The sequence below is a fragment of the Hyperolius riggenbachi genome, chromosome 8, assembly GCF_040937935.1.
Source record: "Hyperolius riggenbachi isolate aHypRig1 chromosome 8, aHypRig1.pri, whole genome shotgun sequence".
Classification (NCBI taxonomy): domain Eukaryota; kingdom Metazoa; phylum Chordata; class Amphibia; order Anura; family Hyperoliidae; genus Hyperolius; species Hyperolius riggenbachi.
In genome coordinates, this window is record NC_090653.1 from 266,873,603 (window position 1) to 266,900,059 (window position 26,457).

The following is a 26,457-nucleotide window of genomic DNA, read 5'->3' on the forward strand; positions in this document are numbered from 1 at the left end:
TGGGGCTGCATGCATGCAAATCTAAAATCTAGATGTGTGTATGGGGGGAGGGAGGGGGTATGTTTACCAAGAGTGGAGCACATCCACACGGAGTCCTCATCCGACAGTATACACGTCTCATCAAACACTTCAGATGAGCTGGACATATTTTTTATTTTGTGGGGAGCTGGCGTAGCAAATCCAGCCATCTTCCCCCTCCCTCTTTCCTTTTAAACAATATCAGTTGTCTGGCAGACCTGTTGATCTCTTCGGCTGCAGTAGCATCTGAATCACACATGTGGTTAATCTTACTCGATTTATGTCAGAGACACCTGATCAGCATGTTTGTTCAAGGTCTATGACTTATAAGAGTATTAAAGGAGTAGGATCAGCCATACTATGCCAGGGGAAAAAACACATATATAAGTAGATAAATACTTGATCTACTTGCACAACACATGTATTGTACGGTCAACGCTTTGATTTCAGTGAATGTTACATAGTAAATGAAGAGAATTCTGTTAGTGGTGGGGGCCATGTCTTTTGCCCACAGTTTAGGCTAAATCCTGATGTCATTTCTGCCCTTCCCTTTTTTTCTTTTCTCCTCCAAATCGCTGAGTCACCTCAGCCTTGCTTGTAAACACAAGTGAGCAGGGGATTGTGTTTCAGATAGGCAGCTAGGCAGGGAAATAAATGGAAGAGGATGAGTATATTATAGATAAAAAGAACCCCCAGCATGCAACTGTTTGGCACTGACTATTAAAGGGCCAGTGCTCCTTAAGTATATAACTCCAAATCATAACAGCAGAAAAAGTTTTGCAAGTTTTGAATGCCGGATTAGCATCTTTATCACTTAATACACTCAGACCAGTTGCTGTTGAAATTTGATTTTTATGGGGACAATCCCACTTTAAACTGAATACTCACCTGTCGACGCAGGAAGATGATTCACAGCGACGTCCCCGACCCAACTTCCGGCCTGCAGGAAACCGCGACGCACGAATAAGAGTCCAAATGATTGCGGCACTTTGAGTGGGAATCGTCGGGGATCTTAAAGATCCGATCCGCTTTAACGGCTGTTAACGCCACGTGTCAGAAAGTGTCGTCCGCCTAATCGCGCACTGGTACCCATGTCACAAGATCGCGAAAACTATCATCGCTAAAAAAAATTACCGGTTGTCGGAAGAAACCCGCACAAAATCGTGAGGTGGGTAGAATCTCCAGCCGAAATGTAAAATCCAGCAGCCTTCCTGTAAAAGAAAGTTATAATTACTTGTGCTGCCTCCTCCCGCAAAACTGTCCCGAAGACCCCGAATTCCCCAATTTCCGACGCGTGGCCCCGCCTCCTCTCCCAACCCTTTTTTCTATTTTGTTTGGGGAGGCGGGGCCACGCACCGCAAGTCGGGGGCTTCGGGGTGGTTTTAAGGGACAAGGCAGCGCAGACAACTATAACTTACTTTTACAGGAAGGTTGCTGGTTTTTACATATAGGCTGGAGATCCCCTTTAAGAGGCAGAGGATCAGGGGGACGGCCAGGTAACTGGTATTGTTTAAAAGGAAATAAATATGGCAGCCTCCATATCCCCTCTCACTTCAAAACCTATTGCAAATTATGCTCTGAGAGTAAGTATGGCGGAGGTGATCTTTTGTGAAAACTGCATGTCAAATCACTCAGCAGTTTCAGTGAGATACAGGTTACTGAATCTGGAGAACATGAATGTAAAAGTGGCCATACATGATTCAATCTTAGTTTTAGCTTTCTTTCGACCAGAAAGCTCTTATCCGTTTTTTTCGCGTCATTGAATATTCAGAAAAATCAAACCAATGTACCACAGACTTATGATTGATTTTTCTGAAAACATCAAATAAAACTTGATTTTTTTATACTTTTCTATTTGATTTTACCAACAAATCTGATCAGAAAAAAAAAAAGGAAAAAAAAAAAGTTTTTTTTCTAATCCCCCCAAAAATTGTACAATCTATAGATTTTATAGAAAGAAAAAAAGAAAAAAAGTGAAAAAAATGGTGAACAGAGTATAGGCACCTTTACACATTTTAAGATCTGAGCTTCTTTGTTGGTCAGTAAAGCCACAAACATACAAATGGGTTAATGTTTTCAGAAGATATAAAAAGGTGCTGTAGTGACATATAGTAGAATGTAGTGAAGGACTCAGCAGGGCCGGATTTAAGCCAAGGCCACGGCCTAGGGCCCCATGGTATCAAGGGCAGATGGGCAGAAGGCTGTGTTAGGGGGAAGGGATGGGTCATTGAGGGGGGGGGGGGGGGTCATCAGGCTATCTATACAGAAAGGGGTAGGATCATCTGGCTTCTTATATTGAAAGGATGGGGGAGGGGTCATCAGGATACCTATACTGAAGGGAAAGTGGGGAGGGGACATCAGGCTATATAAACTGGTAAGGGGGGGGGGGGGGGGTTATTTGGCTACTTATACTGGGAAGGGGGGGTGTCATCTGGCTATCTATATTGAAGGGGGACATCTGCTGGCAGTGGCCTTGGGTGGTAAAGAGGACAGATCTGGCCCTGGGATTCAGGATACCCACTTTTACAGCAATCTTCCTGGTTTCAGCATCAGAAGCACTTGCTATATACATTGCTGAATATTGGTATGGAGCCCCGCCCTCCCAGTGATGTCACAGGCTAGGCTGTTTTGCTATGCAGGATTATCCTCCCAAAGGATTTGGAGAAAATCAGGTGTTATTTCCATTGGTTTTGGATGACACATTGTTTCTGATGATGAAATCAGGAAAAATACTGTAAAAGTTGATGCCCTGAACCATTTACTGCATTCTATTCTATGTCACTATAGTGGAGCTTGAGAGGTAGAAAGGGAAGGGACAAGGGTTGACATGCACACTGGACCATTAAGCAACATCAGTGGACACCTGCACTATAACGCTACACTGTTGGCTAGTTTCTGCCCCAGCCAAAAACATTCTAGCAGTACCGGTAGTACTGGACTTTACTTCAGTAAATCATTCAAACAATCGTCAGCTCCATATAAATGAGATTCCCCCAATACTTCTAGAGCAGGCTTTCTCAACCAGGGTTCCCTGGAACCCCAGGGTTCCTTGAGTACTCTGCAGGGGTTCCTTGGCATTTTACCCCATCGTGGGGGAAGTATAATAGAGCTCACTATGATAGGTGGTAGTGTAACAAGAAGCACTAAATTAGGGGCTTATGAGGCAGTATAATGAGTGGCAGTGTAATAGGGGTAGTGAAATAAACAGCCACACATACTTTTAAAGACCATGCCTCCTGCAAAATAAATGCCGGGGTTCCTCGAGATCAAAAAATTGTTTGCAGGGGTTCCTTGAGATCCAAAAGCTATTTGCAGGGTTCCTCCGGGTAAAAAGGTTGAGAAAGGCTGTTCTAGAGTCATCTAAAAATTTCCCAAGCACACATTATACATTAGCACTGTTTGCAGTATCGTATATATAGTCACAAGTATAAAAGTGACCTTGAAGTGACCTTAAAGTGACATGCAGAGCAATGAGATCAATTTGTCAAATCCCAATACATGTCCAGTCTTTCAACAATCAGTTAGGCGTGTGATACAAAGAGGAAATGGACAACTTTATCAACACAAACCATAGACAACTGCTAAAGCACATTTGTGAAGCCACGGCAGTCATACTGCTGGACCTTGTAGATGTACGTAATCTTCAAAGACAATCGCCAAATATTTTTTACATTTTCAGTTACTTAAAGTGTACCGGAGTCGAACCTCGGGTACAATATCGCGATCCTCAAAGCACGAGCACAACCATTCTGCACCTGCGCAAGTACGCCTGTGTCGGCGTAGTGAGCCAAAGCCAATCGTGCATGAGCAGGTCTGTGCTTACACGGCTGCAGTAAAGGTCATGCTCGTGCCAGAAGAGGGGCGTGGCCCTGATCAGCTGGAGGGTCCCTGGTAGCGGTGGAGGACCAAAGGGCAGTGAGGGAAGCCTCTGAATCCTCTCCTTAGGTAAGTATGCGTTTCTAAACACCCGAGCTTCGGCTAATGTTCTCTTTAAGTGTGTACAATAAAGTTTAAATACATTTTATTGTGTTAGAACAACAACAACGTACTCTTGATCACAGTTTTGCTCTTGCTGGCAACTTCCACTGAAATAGGAAGGGGGAAACCACTCCAGCAAAAAAGAGCAGAGATACCAATAAAATCTTCTGCTCCACTTGACCAGTTTGCATATGTGCCCCGACGAAGCAGAGCTTATCTGCGAAACGCTGTCAGGCGGCAAGCTGTACCCCCACTGTTGTTCAAGGTCTGCCTTAGAGTATATTACTAATCCATACAAGGATATTAAAGTCTAAGGAAGTTACCGAGTGCCCGGCTCTCTGCTGCTCCCTTTTTGACCTTAAACAAATCATCACGCCTGATGTGCGGATTTATCTCTTCATCGCGGAACAGCCAGAAAAAGTAGCTTTTAACACCCCCCTCTGCTATAAGCAGCCTTGATCTATTTCTTCACATGCCACGTAAGATATAGCGGGATGCATGCAGGATTGTTCGGGAGCGTTTGACGCCCCTCGCTGAGGTGTGAGGAACTAGAGAGTCAGGCGGTGCTGATTAAAACTCCGCGATCCTCTACCTCCCGCCCCTCCCCCCCCCCCCCCCCCAACCTCCGACACCTCCAGATCTGTGAGATTCACACTCTCTCGCACTGACACCACCAGCGTTTGCCGCTATAGCCTGCTGACAAGGTACTGTATACATCAGGGAGGGGAAGATACTGTGGCAGGGTACTACGATACTGCTGCATTCCTAGGAAAGAGGATGAATGAACAAAGAGAGAGTTGGGTGGCTATACAACAATCAATACTCAGCATTGATATCCAGCTGATTTGTATCTGGCAGATAACTACGCCGCAATATGGCTACCGGATTGATCACTTCAAGCGATTTGCGGCCAGAAGGACTGATCGGGCATGCTGGAAAATCAGGGTCGCAAGGGCTAAAAGTCCGCCCCCCTCGCTCCCCGCATTGAGTGGTACAAGCAACTTTTTGAATCGTCAGCACAAGTGTCTGTACTGTGTGACACCAGCACATGAACCGATGTCATTATTGCAGTGGTGTCATGTGGTACAGGCGCTTGCTATGGCAATTCATAAATGCCAGGCACTGCAAGGGGTTAAGATTTGCCCCGGCGAGCGTTCAACACTCACCTTGGGTCCGCGGAGGGACACATACACTTGGGGGTAGGGGGTACGGCAGGAGGAGGCGGATGATTTCCAATAGATTTTATGCTCAAAATGTATTGGAAATCTGTCTGCATGATGTGGGTGGGTAAAGGCGCCCATATATCTAGCTAGTTACAGGCAGGTCGACCAAGAGAAAGATCTCTCTCTGGCCGAATCAGATTAGAGAGAGATCTGTTCCCTGCCCATACACCACAGACAGATTCCCGATCAGGAATCAGCCTGGGGAGGCCGCCTTCCTGGCGACCCCCCAAATGTAACTGCCCCCCATGCCTGTGCAGTGTAAAAACTCATCTGTCCCACTCCTGCGACTCTCAGGCCTCTCTGCCATCACCCGCATGTCTGACACTTACACTTGGAGGCCGCCAGGCAGACGACTTCCGTTGCAATATCGAACACTGTTACCACTGTGCACACAATAGAGCACTTACAACCAAAATCTTTCAATCTATTCTGTGCATGCTTGCTGAATGAGACCCCGGTGTGCCCCCTGCAGGCGGGTCAGGACCTGGTAACACTTACATCTGTGTTGTTTACACGGCCCTCCAGAAAGAAGCATTCCTCGGCGTTGTGGGTACATATGTGGCGGTATTTACACCAGTGGCATGGATACAGGCTGCTCACACAGGATAGGCACCTGCCAAAGAGACAACGGCAACATTAGCGAATGACCAAAGAGCAATACCTACAGAAATTCAGGATGATATCTGCTACTCTCTCTACGTAGCGGATCAGGGGAAATGTACACACGATACAACTTCCCATCAGATTACCCTTCGCTCGGACAGGAAATTGCACCGTGTGCACCTGTAGCATTAGTCACATGGATATGTAGAGAAAAGCGAGATTGGCCTGGGAGCTGAAGCTCCGCCCCCTGCTGACTACTACCTTGTGATGTCATTTTATTCTCTTCTTTAGCAAAAAAGGAAATTTGTTTTCTAAACAGAAAACTTTTATCACGACTATTTATATTCTAATATGAAAAATGTGCCTGAACTGGATCTTAATATTTCTTGCAGGGACCTTTTGGAGCCATACTAGTTAACCTCCTTGGCGGTTATCACAAGTCAGGCTCGGGGTGGAAAAAACAAGCCAGGAACGGTAATTCCGAATGTGACTCGTGGTAGCCGCCGCCAGCAGGACTTTGCAGAGCATAGCGCGCATCGGGCGGTTTAACGCACCTCCTGGGGGATCCAGACGCCAGCATCCATTCTCCTTCCTGTCCTCAGAGTCTCTGCATCCTTTGGGTGAGATCGCCGTTTGTCATCATGACGACAGACGGCGATCTCACTACATGGTTTCAGTGCCACCCAGAGGACGGAGGGAGAACTGCATAGCTGGATCACAGGGAGGTGAGTAAGTGCTGGTGCTGCTCTGTGGTGTGATTTTTTTCCCCTGGTTTTAGGGTGTAAAAGCCTGCAAAAAAATTGCACCAATGTTAGACAATAAAATCTGGAAAGAATCAGACTGCCGGGGAGGGGGGGGGGGTTTAATGATAGATCATGAAAGGGACAGGACTCTTGAAAGGATGACATTTTACCTTACGATATTTCATTGTCTCAAAGTGTGATCATTGCCCTACAAAGACATTCCTGGAACTGAAATCATCCAGGGTCTATTTCCACTACATGCATATGCCTGAGCTTTTATGCACACCGATTTGCATTGTAACGTATTTCAACTGGCCTGTTTCCACTGTATCCAGAAATCGCACAAAGAATAAAATCTGGACAGATGTGCTACAATTTTTCGGCCACGTGCAGTTTTTGCATTAACGTTCTTTTGCACGTTTTCACATATGTCAATAGTCTCTACTGACATATGCAAAAGCGCGCAAAAGAATGCATGCTTTTGCATCCGCTTTTTTGCATGCAAATTCACATGCATAATCTCAGATTTCTTTTTCTTAACAAAAGAAGAAAAAAAATCAGCAAGTATGCATGCGAATTTGCATGCAGAAAACAGATGCAAACACATGCAAGTTCACGTCCAGAAAATGGTGTGCGAATTTGCATGCTTGCAGTGGAAACGGGCCCTTGCCATGTTTGAAGCAGGGCTGTGTAGTTGGAGTCTAAGTAATTTTTGGGTACCTGGAGTTTGAATCGGATTATTTTGGTACCAACTCCACAGCCCTGGTTTAAAGCAGTCTACGCTCAAATATTTGCATTGCAGTGCTGCAGCCATTCAAAGGCTACTTCAGCATAAACTTGGGCAGATGGTTCAAAAGCAGTGCAAGAGCCATTAGAGCAAAACAAGTGCAAGAGAGAAACAGTTCCTCAGAGCAGCCAATACTCTTATCTTGGGCTGTACTGCTATATTCCTTGCACTGGATTTAATACTCCGCCCTGCTATCTGGCTGAGAATTCTGCTGTGATTCTGGAAGATAGTGTAGATGAGGTGTGACACACAAGGATAGACACTTACGATTGGAGGACACTGCAGTTGTAGAAGACGAAATCAGTGCGGACGAACCGCAGTCCAGTCTCTTTGGACTTCAGGTGCAGCTGGACGGTGTGCATCGCTTCTGCAGGAATAGACAATACATTATAAAAATGTAATAAATGTTTAAGTTTATGCAGTTTGAAAATAGACCATTAAAGTGGACCTGAACTCTTGCACAGGACAAAAGAAAAACAGAGAAATGCACCCTGTATGTATTTACAGAGTTTAGCCTTTCCCCTCATCTGTGACACAATTGTAATTTGATCTATCAGCTGTGACAGCTGGCTGCCTCAGCAGAGCAGCTAATTTGTAAACACATGATGCTGTTATTGTGCTGTTTATCTTTTAGAGCAGAGAGAAAGTTCTGAGTTCAGGTCCGCTTTAAAAAGTGTACCTGAGACAGGGATATAACAAGTGTATACATAACTGGGGCCTCCTCCAGCCCCCTCCGGCCTAAACGCTCCCACGCCGCCGTCCTCCACTGCCTGCAGCCCCTGCAACTGGCCGTGCTAAGTCATCCAGTCGGGGCCGGTTGGTGCAGGTGCAGTCGCGCTCCCTTGTCTCGTTCCTGTGGCGGGGAGCATGCGCAGGTGCAGAACGCTCCCACCCACGGCAGGGCAATTTGCGGAGGCTGCAGGCAGCAGAGGGCGGCGGCGCGGGAGTGTTAAGGCTGGAGGAAGCCCCAGTATACATGGTTTTATATCCCCCCAATCTCAGTTTTACTTTAAAATGCTGCTGCGGCTTCATTTGACTTGTCCATTTCTTAAGGCCTATATACAAGCATGACAAAGTGTGGGCATAAAATAAAAAATCAATTCTTTATTTTTATCGGGTAAACAAGTAATAAGGATGTTAACCAGGCAATCCAAAAGTTAAAATCACTATTACTTTTCTTGTTGATAAATGATCATTCCCCAGTTTACCTGACTCTTATTTGGTACACACAAAATTTGGTACACAAAAAGGAAGTTGCAGGGCATGCTGGGATGTCCTTTTTTGTTGCTCTACTTCCCCTCAGACTTAACTAATGCAGCCTGATTGGCTGAAGCCTCTTTCCCTCCTGTTTTCCCCTCCCACACCTCTGTTCCTCTCTGATTGGCTAATATTTCTCATGCTGAGATAATGCACTTTCTATAGTGAAGGGCAGGCAAATCAGGCAGAGGAGAGTAAGGGAGGAAATGACATCATGATTGGCTTCAAATCTATTTATATGTGTTTTCTTTTCTGAGATAGTATGGCTGACAGCTCCTTTTTAAGTCGGCTGAGGGGGCTGATAACTAACGCCTCAGCCGACTATCAGGCATGTGTACGACACCAAACGACCTTCGACGCCCAGCCCGCAAGCGATCTTCCGGACGGATCTACTCAACCCCATTGTTGGCACTGTGTGACATCACACACACGCCGCTCGTTGTCCCTCCCTTTACACCTTGCTGAGCGGTCACTCACCCTGCCCCCCTGTGACCGGGAGGTCACGCAGCGATGGGGAAGTGCACTGTATGGTCCCCTCCCCCAGCACGGCCTCGCTTTCTGCCATGTCACCGAACACACAAGTGACACCGCCAGACAAATCAGGAACATTCTGGACCGACAGATTCAGCTGCAGAGACAGAAAGAGAGAGAGATGTCACATGGCTATTCAGACTACAGGGTACATATTACACTCCAAAACATTCTTTAACCTTTTTATTGCATAGGGTGAGCTTAGAAACCTCTGCTGGGTGTCTCTTATGCCTGTGCTACTGATAAGAAAAACCTGCCTAACAAACACAATGGGAAATGATTTTGCAGATCGATTACATTGTTTTTATGTGTATATAAAGTACAGCCAGTGGCTCTGAGGGCTCTTTCACACTAGGAGCTGAACCGTGCATTTTGACGGATCACACCTAGGCTGCGTTTAAAAAGGCAACATGAAAGTCTAGTTGACTTTCATGTTAACTTTCACATTAGAGGAAGCGTTCCAGAGCGTTATGTTGTAACCCATCTGTAAGCTTCATAACGTCCAGCCACAGCGTTTTCACGTCGGGTGAATTACAACTACCGCGGCTGATCAGCATTGCAACTTCCTGATGTCACGCCGCAGGTCATAACGCGTGCACGAAATGGGGTTCATGTACGCGTTATGTAATGTGAAAGAGCCCTAAGGACTGGTTCACACCAACAGCACTTTTCAATGCACCCACAATTCCAAAAGTGCTTGGCTAATGTAACCCGATGAGGGTGTTCCCACAGCAGTGTTGTGATTTTGTTAAAATCGCAAAAGCACTGCATGTAGCAATTTTGCAGCGATTCAGCTTGAGGGCTCATTTCCATTTGCAGCGCAGAGCTCTGCATTGCACGGGGCTCCCTGGGGAGGGGGCGGCGCTTGCAATCCCATTCATTATACTGAGTGGGATCTCGGGACGCAATTGCCCCAAAATGCAGGCAACCATGCACTGCGATTCAAAAGTGAATCGCAGTGTATGTATGGAAACAGCAGACAGTGCAGTCTATGCACTCTCTGCTGTCCCTGCGATTGCCTTTCCATAACCACGGCTGAAAGCAGGCGATATGGACACGACCCCTGAATGAATGAACAAAATTCGCTTTGCAAAACCATGATCAAGTACTAGCGGTTGCCATGTTTGATCTGAACTAAGCCTTGATCTGTCAGATAGGAGTGTTGAAAGCTTGTTGACAATCAATGAATTTGGACAAGACTGAGCTTCTAATATTCCCACCCCGCACAGCTGCACCCCTCCCAGATCTGCACGTCACTATTGAAAATACTACTATCCACCCTACCTCCCAAGCCCGCTGTCTAGGCGTTACTCTGGACTCTGAACTTTCCTTTACAGCCCACATCCAAGGTATTGCCAGATCCTGCAACTTCCACCTCCGCAACATCTCCAAGATCCGCTCCTACCTGTCCCCTGACACCACTAAACTCCTTATCCACGCCCTTGTCATCTCCCGCCTAGACTACTGCAATTCTCTTTTATCTGGCCTCCCCTCTAACCGTACTGACCCACTTAAATTGGTAATGAATGCGGCAGCCAGACTGATACATTCTTCTCACCGCAGCGCCTCTACAACTCCGCTCTGTAAAGCACTACACTGGCTCCCCATCAGCTTTAGGATCAATTTCAAAATCCTGTGCTTGGCCTACAAATCAGTGCACAAGACCTGCCCGACCTACATCTCTGATCTGGTCCACAGGCACATACCAGCCCGCCCCCTCCGATCCTCCAATGACCTGCGCCTAGTCGCACCACGCATAACTCAGTCACACGCACGATTGCAGGACTTCACCAGGGCTGCCCCTGCTCTCTGGAACTCTCTCCCACCAGCCGTCAGACTCGCCCCCACCTTTAATACCTTCAAACAAGCTCTCAAGACTCACCTCTTCACGCTCGCATACCCCCCTACACCAGCACCATAATATGTTCTGTTAGACCCCCTCTCAAAAGACGCACCTATTCTCTCCACCCCACCCTTTAGATTGTAAGCCTCTGGCAGGGCCCCCCTCCCTAATGTATTCAGCTTGATTATGCAATCTTACTCACAACCACCCCTCTTGTAGACTCGAACAGTCACTATTTTGACCTATGACACTATTGTTATCAATTAATTTGCATGATCTTGTTTTGTTGTGAGTTTCCGTATGTTCTACCTGTATGTTAACACATTTATCTATTGTGCAGCGCTGCGTAATATGTTGGCGCTTTATAAATACAATAAAAAATAATAATAATAGTCCAGGTGTTAAAAACTGAGCAGCAATGGCTCCTTCTCTGGGCAGGTAATTAAGCCTGCAGCAGAATGGTAATTTCTGAACCTTCCATACTCCAAAGCGTACTGTTGCCATTTCAGCGCCATTTCAGCTGTCAGTATTGGGAATGTTTAGTTGGCTGAAAAAATTAAACATTTTATAAAATGAGATCCTAAACTGACTTGTGCGGCAGCGATGTAGGTTTGTGTCGGTATCAGGAGGAATGTGGGGTAGCCCTTCATGCAGCATCTTACCAGCAGTTCAGGAACGCTGACGGAGGCGTTGTTGGGGGTCACCTCCAGGCGGACGCACTGGCTCAGATCGCTGGTGAATCGATGAGGCTCGGCCGCCCGCTCGCACTCGCTCTGTCTGCAGCACCTGCAATGTGATCATGGGATACGGTAAGCCAACGTAAACAGGTCTGTCCCTGACGCTGCCCATTAGTGAGTTTTAGCTAACAATTATATTTTTAATAAGCTCACTCAGATCAAAAGAAAATATTGTATTAAATTGGTCCACAGCATTTAAAAATCAAAGCTATTCCTGATATCAAAATCAGTTGCAATCAGATCTATGAAAAAATCCACCACTCCGATCGACCAGTTCCACTATACAATTTCATGTGCGATCGATCGAATCGGTTAAATCAGACATTTCCGATCAGGATTCGATCTATAGTGTGATCGATTTTGGTTAGTTTTCAATGCAAAATCAATCACACGATCGATTGAATCCCGATTGGACATGTCGGATCGAATCAATACAATCAAATTCCATTGATCGCATCAGTGTACGGTAATTTCTTAATTTGACCCCCTCAGTGCTGGTGGGGATCCAAGTGTCAGACTAGATCCAGCAACAGCGCCCCTTCTGATTGGCCTAAATGTACACCTGCACTGCCTTCCTATCCTATCCAAGGAGCACACTGGTGACTGTTTCTGGTTGAAACATTGGCCTCAATTCACTAAACTTATCTCCTGTCTTTAATAACTCTTCTAGAGTTGTTACCATGGTGATAAGGCATGTAGTATTCAGGAAACATTTTACCTCAGGCAAGCCTAAAGTTAACTCTTCTGTCTTTAAATTAACTTTCCAATCCTTAAAATAACTCCAGAGTTAAAGACAGGCTGTTAATTAGCTGCATGTGAAAATAACTACAGAGGAGGTAAATTGACTACAGGAGAGGTAACTTAAGGAATGAAGAGGTAAGATAACTCTCATGTGTGGAGGTAAGTTTTCTCTTGCCTTATTATCTCTAGCATGATCTTAGTGAATTGAGGCCAATGTCAGTTTGAGCCAGAATGCAGCAGGAATCCATGGGGCCCCCTCAGCAAAATTAGCATGGGGCCCCCTCCTGGGATACAACACCCCCCACCACTACCTTTTGTAGCTGGTAAAACACATACAGCCGAAGCTCGGATACACAAAATGAGATACTTACCTTGAGAGAGGGAAGCCTCAGGATCCTAATGATGCTTCCCTCGCTATTCTGTGGTCCCCCGTCGCTGAGCGCGCCCCCCGGACAATACATTGTGGCCTCAATTCACTAAGCTTATCTCCTGTCTTTAATAACATTTATAGAGTCATCACCATGGTGATAAGGCATGTAGTATTCAGAAATTGGCCTCTATTCACTAAGCTTATCTCCTGTCTTTAATAACGTTTCTAGAGTTGTAACCATGGTGATAAGGCATGTAGTATTCAGGAAACATTTTACCTCAGGCAAACCCAAAGTTAACTCTTCTGTCTTTAAGTTAACTCTTCAATCCTTAAAATAACTCCAGAGGTAAAGACAGACTTAGCTGTGTGTGAAAATAACTACAGTGGAGGTAACATTAATAATGAAGAGATAAGATAACTCTCTCACTGTGTGGTGGTAAATTTTCTCTTGCCTTATCTCCAGCATGATCTTAGTGAATTGAGGCCAATATATTACCTCAGGCAAACCTAAAGTTAACTCTTCTATCCTTAAAATAGCTCCAGAATTTTAAATTTAAAGACAGGCTGTTAATTAACTGCGTGTGGGAATAACTACAGAGGAGGTAATTTAACTACAGAGGAGGTAACTTAAGGAATGAAGAGATAAGATAACTCTCTCACAGTGCCGTGGCAAGTTTTCGCTTGCCTTATCTCTAGCATGATCTTAGTGAATTGAGGCCATTGTCAATCACATCAGGGCTGCGCAGCTCCTCTTCCTGGATGAAGTGTGCGCAATGGCCGACTGAACCCTCCTGCGCATGCGCAGTAGCACAGAGCCACGGGCTCCACGCTACTGCACATGCGGGCGTGCGGGGGCCAATCCGCGCACTTCAACCAGGAAGAGGAGCTGCACGGCGCGCTCTGCAACGGGGGGCTTGGAACAATGGAAGAAAGCCTCAATAGCCTCCTGAGGCTTCCCTCTAAGTGGTAAGTGAAGATTATAAACCTGAGCTTCGACTCGGTTTGCTTTAACCACCGCCGGGCGGATCGCTCAGAAACAGTCGTATCAGTCTGCAGACAGACTGTACACATGCCGGACTGTCGCTGGAACGCCCACCCAGCGGGAGGTGACGTTGCCTGCAGTCCGGCGTGTGTACGGACCTTTACACACAATCTCCCTTCACAGCAAAGTAGCGGAGCAGTGTAATATTTACCTGCTCCAGCACAGCATCATGTCTCTTCTGCTCTTCCTAGCAGCCGCCCGCTCTATGGCTCCATACCTCCTGCTCCTGATCACATGACATCAGATGCCAGAGGTATGCACCATAGAGTGTGCGGCTGCTGGGAAGAGCAGAGGCGATCCAAAGCAACACTGGAGGAGGTAAATATTCCACTGCTCCACTGTCCTACTCTGCAGAAGGGGGTGGAGAGGGGCCCCAATGGTCATCGTTATGCCACTTAGTTTGAGACTGTTCAATAAATAATCAGGCCCTCGACTTTTGTGCTTTAGATTTTTGCCCCCTTACTGGATTTAGTTTGACACCCCTCCTCTAAGGGATCCAAAACCCTCCCTCTTATGTGAGAATCTATTTTTTTTTTAAGTGGACCTGAACTCTTGCAGAAGAAACAAGGAAAACAGATAAATGCACCCCGTATGTATTTAGAGGGTTTAGTCTGCTTCATTCACCCTCATCTGTGACTAATCACCATTTTAATTTGATCTCTCAGCTGTGTCAGCTCAGGAATCCCCTCTGACTCGGCAGAGCAGCTAATTTGTAACCCTATGTCTGCTTCCATGAAAGCAGGAAGTAGACACTGCAGATCTGTATCAGCTGTAACAAAGTTTTTTTCTTTTATGCTGGGAATACACCACGAGTTTTTTCAGCAGATAGATGGTTCGATAGATACTTTCCGACATGTCCGATCTTATTTTCGATTGTTTTTGTGATCGATTTCTCATAGAAGTGAATGGAATTTGATAAGAAAAGATAAGAAAAACGATCAGGAAATAAGATCGGAAATAAGATCGGACAGTAAATCGACTGAAAAATCTCATCGTGTATTCCCAGCATAAAGGTCATTATGCTGTTGCTTATCTTTTAGAGAGAGGAAGTACTGAGTTCAGTTCTACAGGTATCCAGGAATCCTTGAAGTAAGAATTGCATGGTGTGTAGCAGGTGTAACCCAGGCAAACAATCACTATCGTGAACTTAGCGATCGTTTGTGATCAGGCATTAGTCTGCTCCACAAAACAGAGGAAATAACTTTGTGGGACTTGTTGCCTTCTGTATAGCGCTGAGGACTATGCCAGCACTATATAACAGGTCACAGACTAACCAGCGAGCTCATGGTGAACCAGAACTCATTGGAGTGTATGCATGTTGGATTATTATGGCTCTGTACCAATAACAAGCTGACACCTCATTGCATACCAGCGGATCTGGCGGTGTGTTTAGCTTCTAAAGGGGCCCATACACTTAACGATTTTCCTACCGATATACAGCAGATTCGATCACTGTGATCGATCTGCTGTGAAATCGTTGCGCAAACTGAGCGAACAATCGATTTCCGTCCGTAATTGATCATTCCCGTCGATCCTACCGTGCGGAAGATTTTGCTCGATCGCCGGCGGGTTGGGAGTGCGTCGATAGCGACGTTCGAATGTCCAACGACCGGCGCTAGCGGCAATACATTACCTGCTCCGCCGGAGCGTGTCCCCGCGGTCACTTCTCCGCTGGGCTCCGGTTGGCTTCACTTACTTCCTGTTCCGACAGGAAGTTTTAACAGTAGAGCGCTCTCTACTGTTTAAACTTCCCCTGGCAGGAAGTAAAGTGAAGCTGTAGCCCTGGAGCCCAGAGCGGAGAAGAGACGGCGGAGACCAGGGGACTCGCGCCGGCCGTTTTAGTTAATGTATGCAGGGGGGGGGGGGGGGCAGGAGCCATACTGTAATCTGTTTGCAGTAAAGGCAGCCATACAATCCCTCTCTGATCAGAGAGGGATCTATCGGTTGGTCGATCTGATGGCAAATCGACCAGTGTATGGCCACCTTAAGGACATCAATGGTTAATTTGCTTATTCAGCAGTGTTGCACTGGGAGACATCTCAAGCTCACTCCAACCTGAATAATCGCAAATTCTTTCTGTTTTAAGAAAGCAAGCTTTTGTTTTCCAGCACTATACAAATGATGAACACAAATAAAAGTAATATTACTGCGGCACCAAACTAAGCTCTTCTCCTCACATACAAACATCTGAGGGCATAGGGAGGATGTTCTCCTACATACAACAGGCTGCATGTAATTCGATCTTAGGCTCTGTGCATAGTTCCGTAAAAGGAGTAATTAAACCAATTACAGGAGCAGGGGGACGGAGATTCTGGTAAATCCGGAATGCAGGCCACCACTGTTTCTTCCGGTGCAAAGAAGACCAACATGCTTTGTACTTAGAAATGACAGAAAATCCGGCTACAAACCTACATGCAAACAGGTCTGATGACGAAATGCTGCGATATCATAGACATTATATAATTATCTTGATTTGTAAAAGGAGAAGTAAGAGGAACATAGAGGCAGTGATTGCCAGCGTTTTATTATCAAAAAGGCCACAACCCAGCTGTCAGCACATGGGCCCACTTACAGCAACAGTGCTAGTGTAGGTAGGGGTGGTTAGTGTTGGGAGTAGGTGGGGGAGTTAGTGTTAGGTGTAGGAGGGGAGGAGTGTTAGGAGTAGGTAGGGGGTGGTTGGTTAGTGTTGGGAGTAACAACAATAACAATAATATTTATATAGCGCTTTTCTCCCTGGGGACTCAAAGCGCTGCGACCCTGCATTATGCAGTCTCAAAGGCTCGGGAAAAGAGGTGAGTTTTTAGCCTTTTTTTAAAGCTGTCCAGAGAAGGAGCCTCTCGTACTGATTGTGGAAGTGAGTTCCATAGAGTAGGGGCTGCATAGGAAAAGGCCCGAGCACCAAATGTTAAGTGTATCCTGGGAATAACCAGCTTCATCTTGTTGGCAGAGCGGAGGGTGCGTGGAGGGGCATAAAGTTCCAATAGATCCGCTATGTATTTGGGTCCCATGTGGTGTAGAGCCTTGAATGTCAGCAGGCAGATCTTAAAATTGATTCTCCATTTTACTGGCAACCAGTGAAGAGTTTGCAGTACTGGGGTGATGTGTGAGCTGCGGGGGGCATTGCAGTACTGGGGTGATGTGTGAGCTGCGGGGGGGCATTGCAGTACTGGGGTGATGTGTGAGCTGCGGAGGGGGCATTGCAGTACTGGGGTGATGTGTGAGCTGCGGGGGGGCATTGGCTAGGAGTCTGGCTGCAGCATTCTGTACTAGCTGTAAGGGGCGCAGAACCTTATCTGTAGATCCGATTAACAGGGCGTTGCAGTAGTCTAGGCGGGAGGATACAAATGCGTGAACCAGGGCAGGTAGGTCTTCAGCTGGGATAAGGTGTTTTATTTTCGCTATATTTCTTAGATGGAAGAAGGAAGACTTGACGACAGCTGATACCTGCTGTCTGAGTTTTAGATTTCCATCCAGGATCACCCCAAGGTTTCGCACAGAGTCTTTATACTGTACAGTATCTCCCCCAATTGCTAGTTTGAGGTGGTGAGCGTTTTGAACTTTATCCATCATGTGTGGACCACCTACCACCAACACCTCTGTTTTGTCAGAGTTCAGCCTCAGCCAGCTGGTGTTCATCCAATTTTGTAAATCCACTAGACACGCATTTATGGATGCTGATGGGTCTTGGGTGCCAGGCTTGAAGGACAGATACAGTTGTGTGTCATCTGCATAACAATGGTATCCTAAACCATAGTTCTGGATTATTTTGCCCAGTGGGAGCATGTAGACTGCAAAGAGTAATGGTGATAGTACAGAACCCTGTGGCACTCCATAGGCAAGTGGCACTGGATTAGAGTAGTGTGTGCCCAGACATACTTGCTGTGTCCTGCCAGATAGGAAGGTCTGAAACCAGCTAAGAACAGTACCCCTTAGGCCACAGTAATTCTTCAGTCGCTGGATTAGTATTTCATGGTCCACAGTATCAAATGCTGCTGACAAGTCAAGAAGAATCAGAATTGAGCAATCACCCTTGTCCCTTGCAGTAAGTAGATCATTCATTACTCGGACTAATGCTGTTTCAGTGCTGTGCCTTTTCCTGAATCCTGACTGAAAAGTATCAAAGATGTTATCTGTAAGCCTGGCTTCTAGCTGGTTGGCGACTGCTTTCTCGATAACTTTTGATAGGAATGGTAAGTTCGCCACAGGTCTGTAGTTGGTTACAGAATCAGGATCTAGTGATGGTTTCTTCAGGAGGGGTTTTATGATTGCTTTCTTTAGTTCTTCTGGGAAAAGTCCACTTTGCAAGGAGCACTGAGTGATTTTGTGAAGTGCTGGCCTGAACAGCGCTGGGCACTGCATTAAGGATCCAGTTGGGCCAGGATCCAGGTCGCAGGTAGTGGGGCGGAGACTTTGAATGAGAATTCCAAAATCTTCTACACTCAGAGTGTCAAAGACTTGCCATGGTGGTACGGTAGTAGGCATATGCAACGTCCAGTGGTCAATTGATGTTGTTGGTGTAATGCTGGCACGGATGGTAGACACCTTGTTTGAGAAGAAGGCAGAGAATTCTTCACACCTTTCCCTGGAGTATGTGGTTGGGGCTTTTAGGCAGGAAGGATTGCAGAGTGATTCCACTGTGTGGAAGAGTTGAGCAGCTCTGTTGTTGGCTGTAGATATTTTGTGCGAGATAAAGCCTGATTTTTTCTTGGTTATTGCTTGTTGGTATTGTCTGAGGTGTTGAACTAGGCTAGATTTGTGCTCCCCAGTCCCTGATTTACACCACTGTCTTTCTAGTCTGCGCCCTTTCTTTTTTAGATCCATGATGGTTTTGTCAAACCACCAGTAGGTGGGGAGTTAGTGTTAGATGTAAGAAAGGGGGGGGGTAGTGTCAGGAGTAGGTAAGGGGAGGTTAGTGTTAGGCAAATGAGGGGGATGGGAGTTAGTGTTAGGAGTAGGTAGGGGGTGGTTAGTATTGGGAGTAGGTGGGGGAGTTAGTGTTAGCTGCAGGGAAGGGGGGTAGTGTTAGGATTAGGTAGGGGGAGGTTAGTGTTGGGAGTAAGTGGTAGAGTTAGTGTAAGGTGTAGGAAAGGAAGGGGGGGGGGTTGTTAGGTGTGGGTGGGGGGGGGGGGGGATTCGCGTTATATGTGGGAAAGTCAGTGCCAGGCGTAGGTGGTGGTGGGGGGTTGTTCGACATGGGGGGGGGGGGGGGGGGGAGTTAGTACTAGGCGTAGGTAGGTAGTGGTTAGTGTTAGGAGTTAGTGTTAGGTGTAGGAAGGGAGGTTAGTGTTATGAGAAGGTTGGGGGACAAGGTAAGTGTTACGTATGGGTCAGGGAAGGCAATAGTAGACTATCAGTAACGTTACCGATAGTCTAACTATCGTCATAATCCGGTGTCCAGATGCCCCTTTTTTATTTTCTCATCTATAGGTTTCAGAGCCTTCCCCTCTTAGGTGAGCCACACAAACAGTCCTTGGCGGAAGCTTTAAGGGGGACTGGCTGGCTTTTGTCCCACTCTGCACTGACCTCCCTGGTTACATCGTACTGCTTTATGGCTCAGCAGAGGTAACTGATGAGGTTACCCAGTCCCCAGCCTTCCTACATGACATCAGCGGAGATACAGAGAAGAGAGGTTAGCTGCAGCATCTACAGATATCGATCAGGGTGACAGAATATAGAGCTATAGGCCGGGATCAGCAGAGGCCAAGCAAAATATGAATTGCAGCGTGGGGCGCGTCACGTGATCACCCTTCATCAGACGGCGGACAATTAAGGAAAAGAAACGTGTAGACCAAGAATGAAAAAAAAAAAAATGACAAAGACAAAGCAGCATTCTTCGAGTGATTAAACGGAGGACTAACGAAGGTGTCAGAAGGGTAAAATCTATCCTATGCAGCACAACATCGTACATCATAAAATGCCGACCGCAAATTAAACACTCTGACAACAATGGCTTAATTCATTTCCAACTTTCTGTTCTCTGGTTCATCGTTAAATGTGATCATAACAACAGAGCACTAAACAAATGACAAGAACATTATGAGGGGGGAAATAAATGCGATAGCAGTTGTAGATAAATGGCTGAAGAGGTTACGCAACAAACAGAACTCTGGCCAACTTCTTCTCATTTCTTACAGAATGGAGAAGAGTTAGATTCTATTACAGGCTGGGTCCCAGGAGTGGGGGCGGCCCCTCACTTGCTGACAGGAATCATTTGATGGACATCTGCCCCACTCTGGCCAACGTTTCTTTCCCATCTCTTACAGAATGGAGAAGAGTTAGATTCTATTACAGGCTGGGTCCCGGGAGTGGGGTTGGCCCCTCAATTGCTGACTGGAATACATTTGATGGACATCTGCCCCAATGGGGACCCAGACTGCAATGACAACCTGAGATTCTGCCCGGACACCGACTTTAAAGACCAGCCACAAACCAATCTTACGGTTTCTATTTGTGTAGTGGTCGTCACAGCAGTCACCTACAAGCGTCTTTTATCTTAAGGGGGTCTCTAATGGTGCCCATACACCATACAATAAAAAAATGTTCGATTTTCCAGTTTTTCGATCTAAATGATCGAATCGAATGAAAGTAAAAAATCTTTTTTTTTTATCAAGAAATTCGAACGATTATCCCATTTTTTTTCGGAAAAAAAATCTGATCGGCATCATGGAAAAATATTTATATTGGAACGGAATAATCGAACTAAATTATCTAATCGAAAAAAAAATAATTAAAAACTGTATCATGTATGGCCACCATTAGTGAGATATCCTTACCTGAATTGGGAAAGTTCTTCAGAATCTTACTATCAGATGCAGTTACAAATGTTACGCAGTTTTATGACATAGGCGGAGACAAAACTGCTACAGGGAAAGCTTACCACAGTGGGAGGGGCGGAGACACAAACTACCAAACTACTGCACTGAAATCCCAGCATTGTGGGAGGGGCGGAGACAGTACAGTAAGGGATTTTAAAGGGAACATGAAGTGAGAAAACTCACTTCAGGTTTGATACACACCCAAGTAGAGGGAAGGCTCTGGATACTAAACAGCCTTCCTGGTCCTCTGTCCCCATACATACAGTGCAGGTGCCTCCACATGATGCACTTCTCCCTCCCTCTCTCCTACCCAGCCTATGCCTGACATGCCACCACTTGATGTTTAAGGTGGGGGGGGGGGGGGGGGTGAGGAGCAAGCGTGGTCCACATCCTGCCCAGCATGCCTCCAGTGCCAGGAGCATCAGCGTGGCTCTTCAGGACCTGGCCCCAGCTCTCTCATCCCTGTACACCAACCTGCCCTGAGTTACTAAACACAGCACTTTCCTCAACGACAAGCATACAGTCACCATGACTACCAGTCCTGCTGCTCACTGCTTCCCCATTGGTTCAACATGCATGTCTGTAACCCCGGAATCCCCTGTGATTGGACCCTCCAGGGGATCGGGGCCATGCTTCTCTTCTGGCACAAGCAGGGCCGCACAGCAGGCGTGCAAGCACGGGTGTGTCTGCACAGTAGCACGGAGCTGCTCATGCACGAACAGCTCCAGCTTGCTGCGCCGGCACATCTCTACTCGCACAGGTGCAGTACGAACTTGTGCTTGAAGCGGAGAGTGGCCCCAATCAGGTTACAGACAAGCCCTTGTTGGTAAATCTTTGGAGTGTTCGCGAGCGGTAACTGGGGACCAGAGGATGCCATGGGAAGCCTCAATAGGATCCAGAGGCTTCCCTCTTTTTAGGTAAGTATGCGATTTTGTACCCAAGCTTCAGCTCAGGTATAATTTAATGACAAGTTCTTTTAAAGCAGAACTGAACTCTTGCACAGCCCACAATGAAAAGTCTTTATTCCACAGACAGTGGTTTAATAAATTCACTTCTCTGTGCTCTGTTTGCTTAGCCTGGTAAAACTATCATATAGGCAGCTGTGAATAGACTGCAGGAACTCTGCCAGTATCTCCACCTAGGCAGCTCTCATACGGTAAAAACTAAGGCTTTACCCTTTCAGTGCCCTCTGCAAAAGTTGAAAACCAAGTCCCACTTTTCTGTACGATTTCCATGAATTGTAATGACTTGTTTTTTCCGTAAATGGTCTTTTAGAGCAAGTTCAGAGTTCAGTTCCACTTTAAGGGATGCATAATGAAGTTTGCCTCTCTCTTGGCAGCTGAATTCCCATCCACCATGGGAAACGTTAGGAAATCGCTGCAAGAGATAAATACATGCAATGTTTATGCATGCTCATTATCGCTCACTTGTTAACCACTAACACTGCCCAATTAGCACAACAGATGCTTAAAGGACGACTTCAGCTTTAGCAAGCACTCTGCTACAATTTCAAATGACAGAGCTGTCTCTATTTAAAGGGAACTTTAACTGAGAGGCATATGGATGTTTCCTTTTAAACAATACCAGTTGCCTGGTGTCCTGGTGATCTATTTGGCTGCAGTAGTAATCACAACCCTGAAACAAGCAAGCAGCTAATCCAGTCTGACTTCAGTCAGAGCACCTGATCTGCATGCTTGTTCAGGGGCTGTGGCTGAAAGTATTAGAGACACGGGATCAGCAGGAGAGTCAGGCAACTGGTATTAGTTTAAAAGCAAAAATCCACATCCTTCTCAGTTTAGGTTCCCTTTAACGTACCAACTACCCGGTCACCGTTTCCGGCGTCGAGAGAAATTGTACATCTGTGTGTGTCTGCCAGCAATTAAGGGAGGAGATGTTGGGTCAAATCAGGCATTCGCCTTGCTATAAATTGCAAGAAATTGTTTGTTGCTTTTGGCTCTCATACATTAAGGTGTCTTTCACAGTGCAACGTTAAAGTCGCACGTTAGAAAAAGTTTTAACGTTAAACGTGGACTAACGCACAGCAATACTAAGACTGTGCAACATTCACAGTGCACACGTTGCGTTTGTGTGTAATGTGTAGCATTATTAGAAAGTGCTGCATGCTGTGCGTTATACACGTTATTAACTGCGGTGGACTGTTTGCACATGCTCAGTAATGACCTGGAAGCATACTTTTCATTGCCTGTATGCTCTACTGTATGCGACGATAACAGGGCATAGAGTTGCGTTTTGACATTTTTGGGATGTTGCGTTGTTAGATTGCGTTGCGACTAACATCGCATTGAAACGCAACGTCCCAGTGTGGACAAGTGAGAGGTATCTGGAGGCATCCATATTTGTTTCCTTTTAAACAATACCAGTTGCCTGGCACCCTTGCTGATCTGTTTGGCTGCAGTAGTGTTTGAATAACACCATAAACAAGCATGCAGCTAATCTTGTCATATCTGACAATAATGTCAGAAACACCTGATCTGCTGCATGCTTGTTCAGGGTCTATGGCAAAAAATATTAGAGGCAGAGGATCAACAGGATAACCAGACAACTGTTCTTGTTTAAAAGGAAGAAAAAAAAATATGGCAGCCTCCATATCCCTCTCGTTACAGTTGTCTTCTTTTTGTAGAGATCTGCAGTGGCGGAAGAGCCCCCCCCGCCAGAGCCCTGCGCTGCCTGGACCAAACACTTTCGGGCAGCGCAAAGGGCTGGATCGGAGGCGTCTGACGTCCATGACGTCATCCCGATCATCTCCATGGCGACGGGGTAAGCCTAACAAGAAATTACTTGTGATCGCCGAAAGCGACCATGTGCGCCCTCTAGTGGGCTTTTATCCTGCCAACTTTTAGTTGGCAGCATGAAAAAAAATTACAAAAAAAAACCCTGCCGCCGCCACCCTGGCAATTTAAATAGAACGCCAGGGTGGTTAAAAGGAAACATGGCAGCCTCCATATACCTCTCTCTTCAGTTCCCCTTTAACATGTCACCTCGTGCATCTTAAAATTGGCCAATTAAGATTGGATGTGGAAACCAGGCTATAGTTGCAAAGTGGTTGAACTAAGATTGAGTGTTGCATGGGGGTAAATTGACCATCCATAATTGATTTCCATTGGGAGGGGGTTACTAATCACTTTTCAGACTGGAACGCTATTACTTGCCTATGGCTAGCTTTAGAAATTGCCCATTATTCCCATTAAAGGTGCGTACAAACATTATACAAAACTCGACTGAGTTGGCCGTCTGTGGCCACCTTTACCAAGAATCGAATGTGTGTACAGGTGTCCCACCAACTTCATTTAAAGACCCAGAGCACATTATCTTTCTTACCACTCCCCTCTCCATCATGCCCTGCGGTCCCTTCTTCCATCTCCATAGCAACAGACGCACCACTCTGCTATTGCAACTCACAGCTTCCAAACAGTTGCTCAAGGGATCGAGTCCAGATCCCAATGATTGACAACTATTGTGCGCGCGAATGCGCCTTTACACTCTGCGTTTGCTTAAAGAAGAACTGCAGTGAAAATAATTAATATTGCTTATTTTTTACAATATTCATTTATAGAGTAGTCAGTGTTTGCCCATTGTAAAATCTTTTCTCTCCCTGATTCACATACTGAAATTTATCCCTAGTGGCGACATCTTTAGGGCCTGTACACACTGCTGCACTTGCGCTGAGTTTTTAAAATCGCATGAGCTTTTTAAATCGCAAAGCCTTCATGAAAATAGAACAATCGCATTACACCAGTATGTACAGGTCTTTACGATTTTCATGATTTCTCAAAAGACCTTGTGATTAAAAAACGCATGCGATTTTAAAAGCGCAGCAGTTTGTACAGGCCCTTAGTCCTGCCAGGTAATTGTATGGAATATGTGTTACTGAGAGTTCTATGCACAGAGAGACATTTCTTGCTTGGCAGGTGAAAAAAAGCAGTCATTTCACAAATGCAATAAGGTTCACAGACAACAAACTGTCAGGACCATGGTCATGACATCACACTGTGGGAGGGGTTTCACCACAATATCAGCCATACAGACCACCCTGATGATTTATTTGAGAAAAGGTAAAGCTTTCTCAAGGGAAAGGGGGTATCAGCTACTGATTGGGATGAAGTTCAGGAGGACAGGAGAAAACTGGAAACCAGAGAGGTGGTTTTCTGGCACAGCAGCTACACTCCCAGATTTTCAGCTTACACTGTACATCCCTGAGGGTGACTGACACGCCAGTATCCTATGATGGGGTAAATCACTTAGTGGAAGTTTACAGCATTATCGATCAGGGCCCCATTTAAGAAATGTTCAGTGCTCTTCATACCAATGACACAGATGGTAAAAATTAAGAGTTCGTACATCCTCTGTGGCGGCTCAAGCTGTGCTCTAATTTCCCTGCACTTGTCATCAATAGTTCTTTCATAAAAGCTAATTTGAGTTGCCTTCATGAGTCCTTTAAACCTGACACTGACACAGTTCATAAAGGCCTAGAGGAGAGCCGAGACAAAAGCAGTGCGCCGAGAGGACTGTGCGAGGGAGGTCTGCGAACAGTCCCCATCATTGTGTGAGCGGCAGAGGGACCCCCCCCCCCCTCCTCCTCCTCAGGGGGGATCCAGTAATACAATCCCAAGAGCTCATTGTCACCGCACAGCAAGGCGTGCAAGTGACCGGAAGACAGTCACCCTCCTGCGCTTGTAAAAACGGTTTCATTAGCTGTATGCAGCATTCTCTAATGGGATCTCGGAGAATGACCCCCTGGGCCCACTGAGAAGCATTGTTTCCCCATCGCTTCCTTCTCCCTGGAGGAAGAATGGATGCAGAATAGCTGGAGTCATATATTAGGCGAGAACGGCATAGGGTCACCCAGAGACTACCAAACTGCTTCAATCACCACCAGAGGAGGGGTGGCGGTGGAGGGGGGAGCGGGGCAGGAGGACCAGAGCGCTGACAAAGGAGGAGGGAGGGAGCGCAGGAGGGTGGGCACCCTGCCTGGGTGGAAGCGGACAGACCTCGAGATTTACTACCGTTTTAACGACCTTACCATTTAATACTGGGGATGAGGACACGGTATAATTATCAGGAGAGGCAGGCCGGCGATTAAGAGATTTGACCTCTGAAGTGGGACACACTCCATCTTCTCATGAATTATACTGACAGCAAGGTGGAGAAAAAAAGAAGAAATAGACAAGAAATAAACCGGATTGAAGCTATTAGACATTTTCCAGGCTCTGTCTGGGGTCTCGCTGTGCTCAGAGGGGATTAAGGGTTGCGTTGGGGAGTGAAGTTACAAAAATAAACGCGTCTGCAAATCATGCCGATCTAAAGGGTGACTCCGCCTCTGCAGGAAAATCTATACAACATATGTCAGCCCCATAAACGTCATTTCAGAGCAGAATGCCACTAAATATCTTTCAGCTTCACTTTGCAGCTGCTAAATTTATTCCTTTTCTTTTTTTTAGGGAACATGCTGGAAACCATGGCAACAGTATACGGCTTGGTGCTGAGGATAGTCAGAAATCTCAGTCTGATACAAAGTCTTCACAGAACAGGTAGAATTTATCTCTCCTTTACAAGTTCACTACAAAACACATTCATGCCACAGATGTCCACACATCTGCCAGGATACAAGCCATCGCTCCTATATAATGCTGTGTACACATTACCAACCCATGTCGCTCGTCGGAGATCAAGAGCTGATCCCCTTGGGCGTCATCGCCGGGCCGTACACATGCGCGTCAGCTGTATAAATGATGATGCGCAGTGTTATGT

The 26,457-nt window shown here is 46.2% G+C and overlaps 1 protein-coding gene across 1 annotated transcript in view; it reads right to left on the minus strand.

The window, feature by feature from the left end:
* The window catches only part of LOC137527485 (plexin-A3-like), a 267,378-nt gene that overhangs the window by 65,826 nt on the left and 175,095 nt on the right, over window positions 1-26,457 (minus strand). Inside the window, exons 9-12 of the mRNA XM_068248001.1 lie at window positions 11,646-11,769; window positions 9,087-9,237; window positions 7,620-7,719; window positions 5,718-5,832 (exon numbers count right to left, since the gene is read on the minus strand). Of these exons, the coding sequence (XP_068104102.1) occupies window positions 5,718-5,832; window positions 7,620-7,719; window positions 9,087-9,237; window positions 11,646-11,769 (490 nt within the window). The remainder of the gene's footprint in view (window positions 1-5,717; window positions 5,833-7,619; window positions 7,720-9,086; window positions 9,238-11,645; window positions 11,770-26,457) is intronic.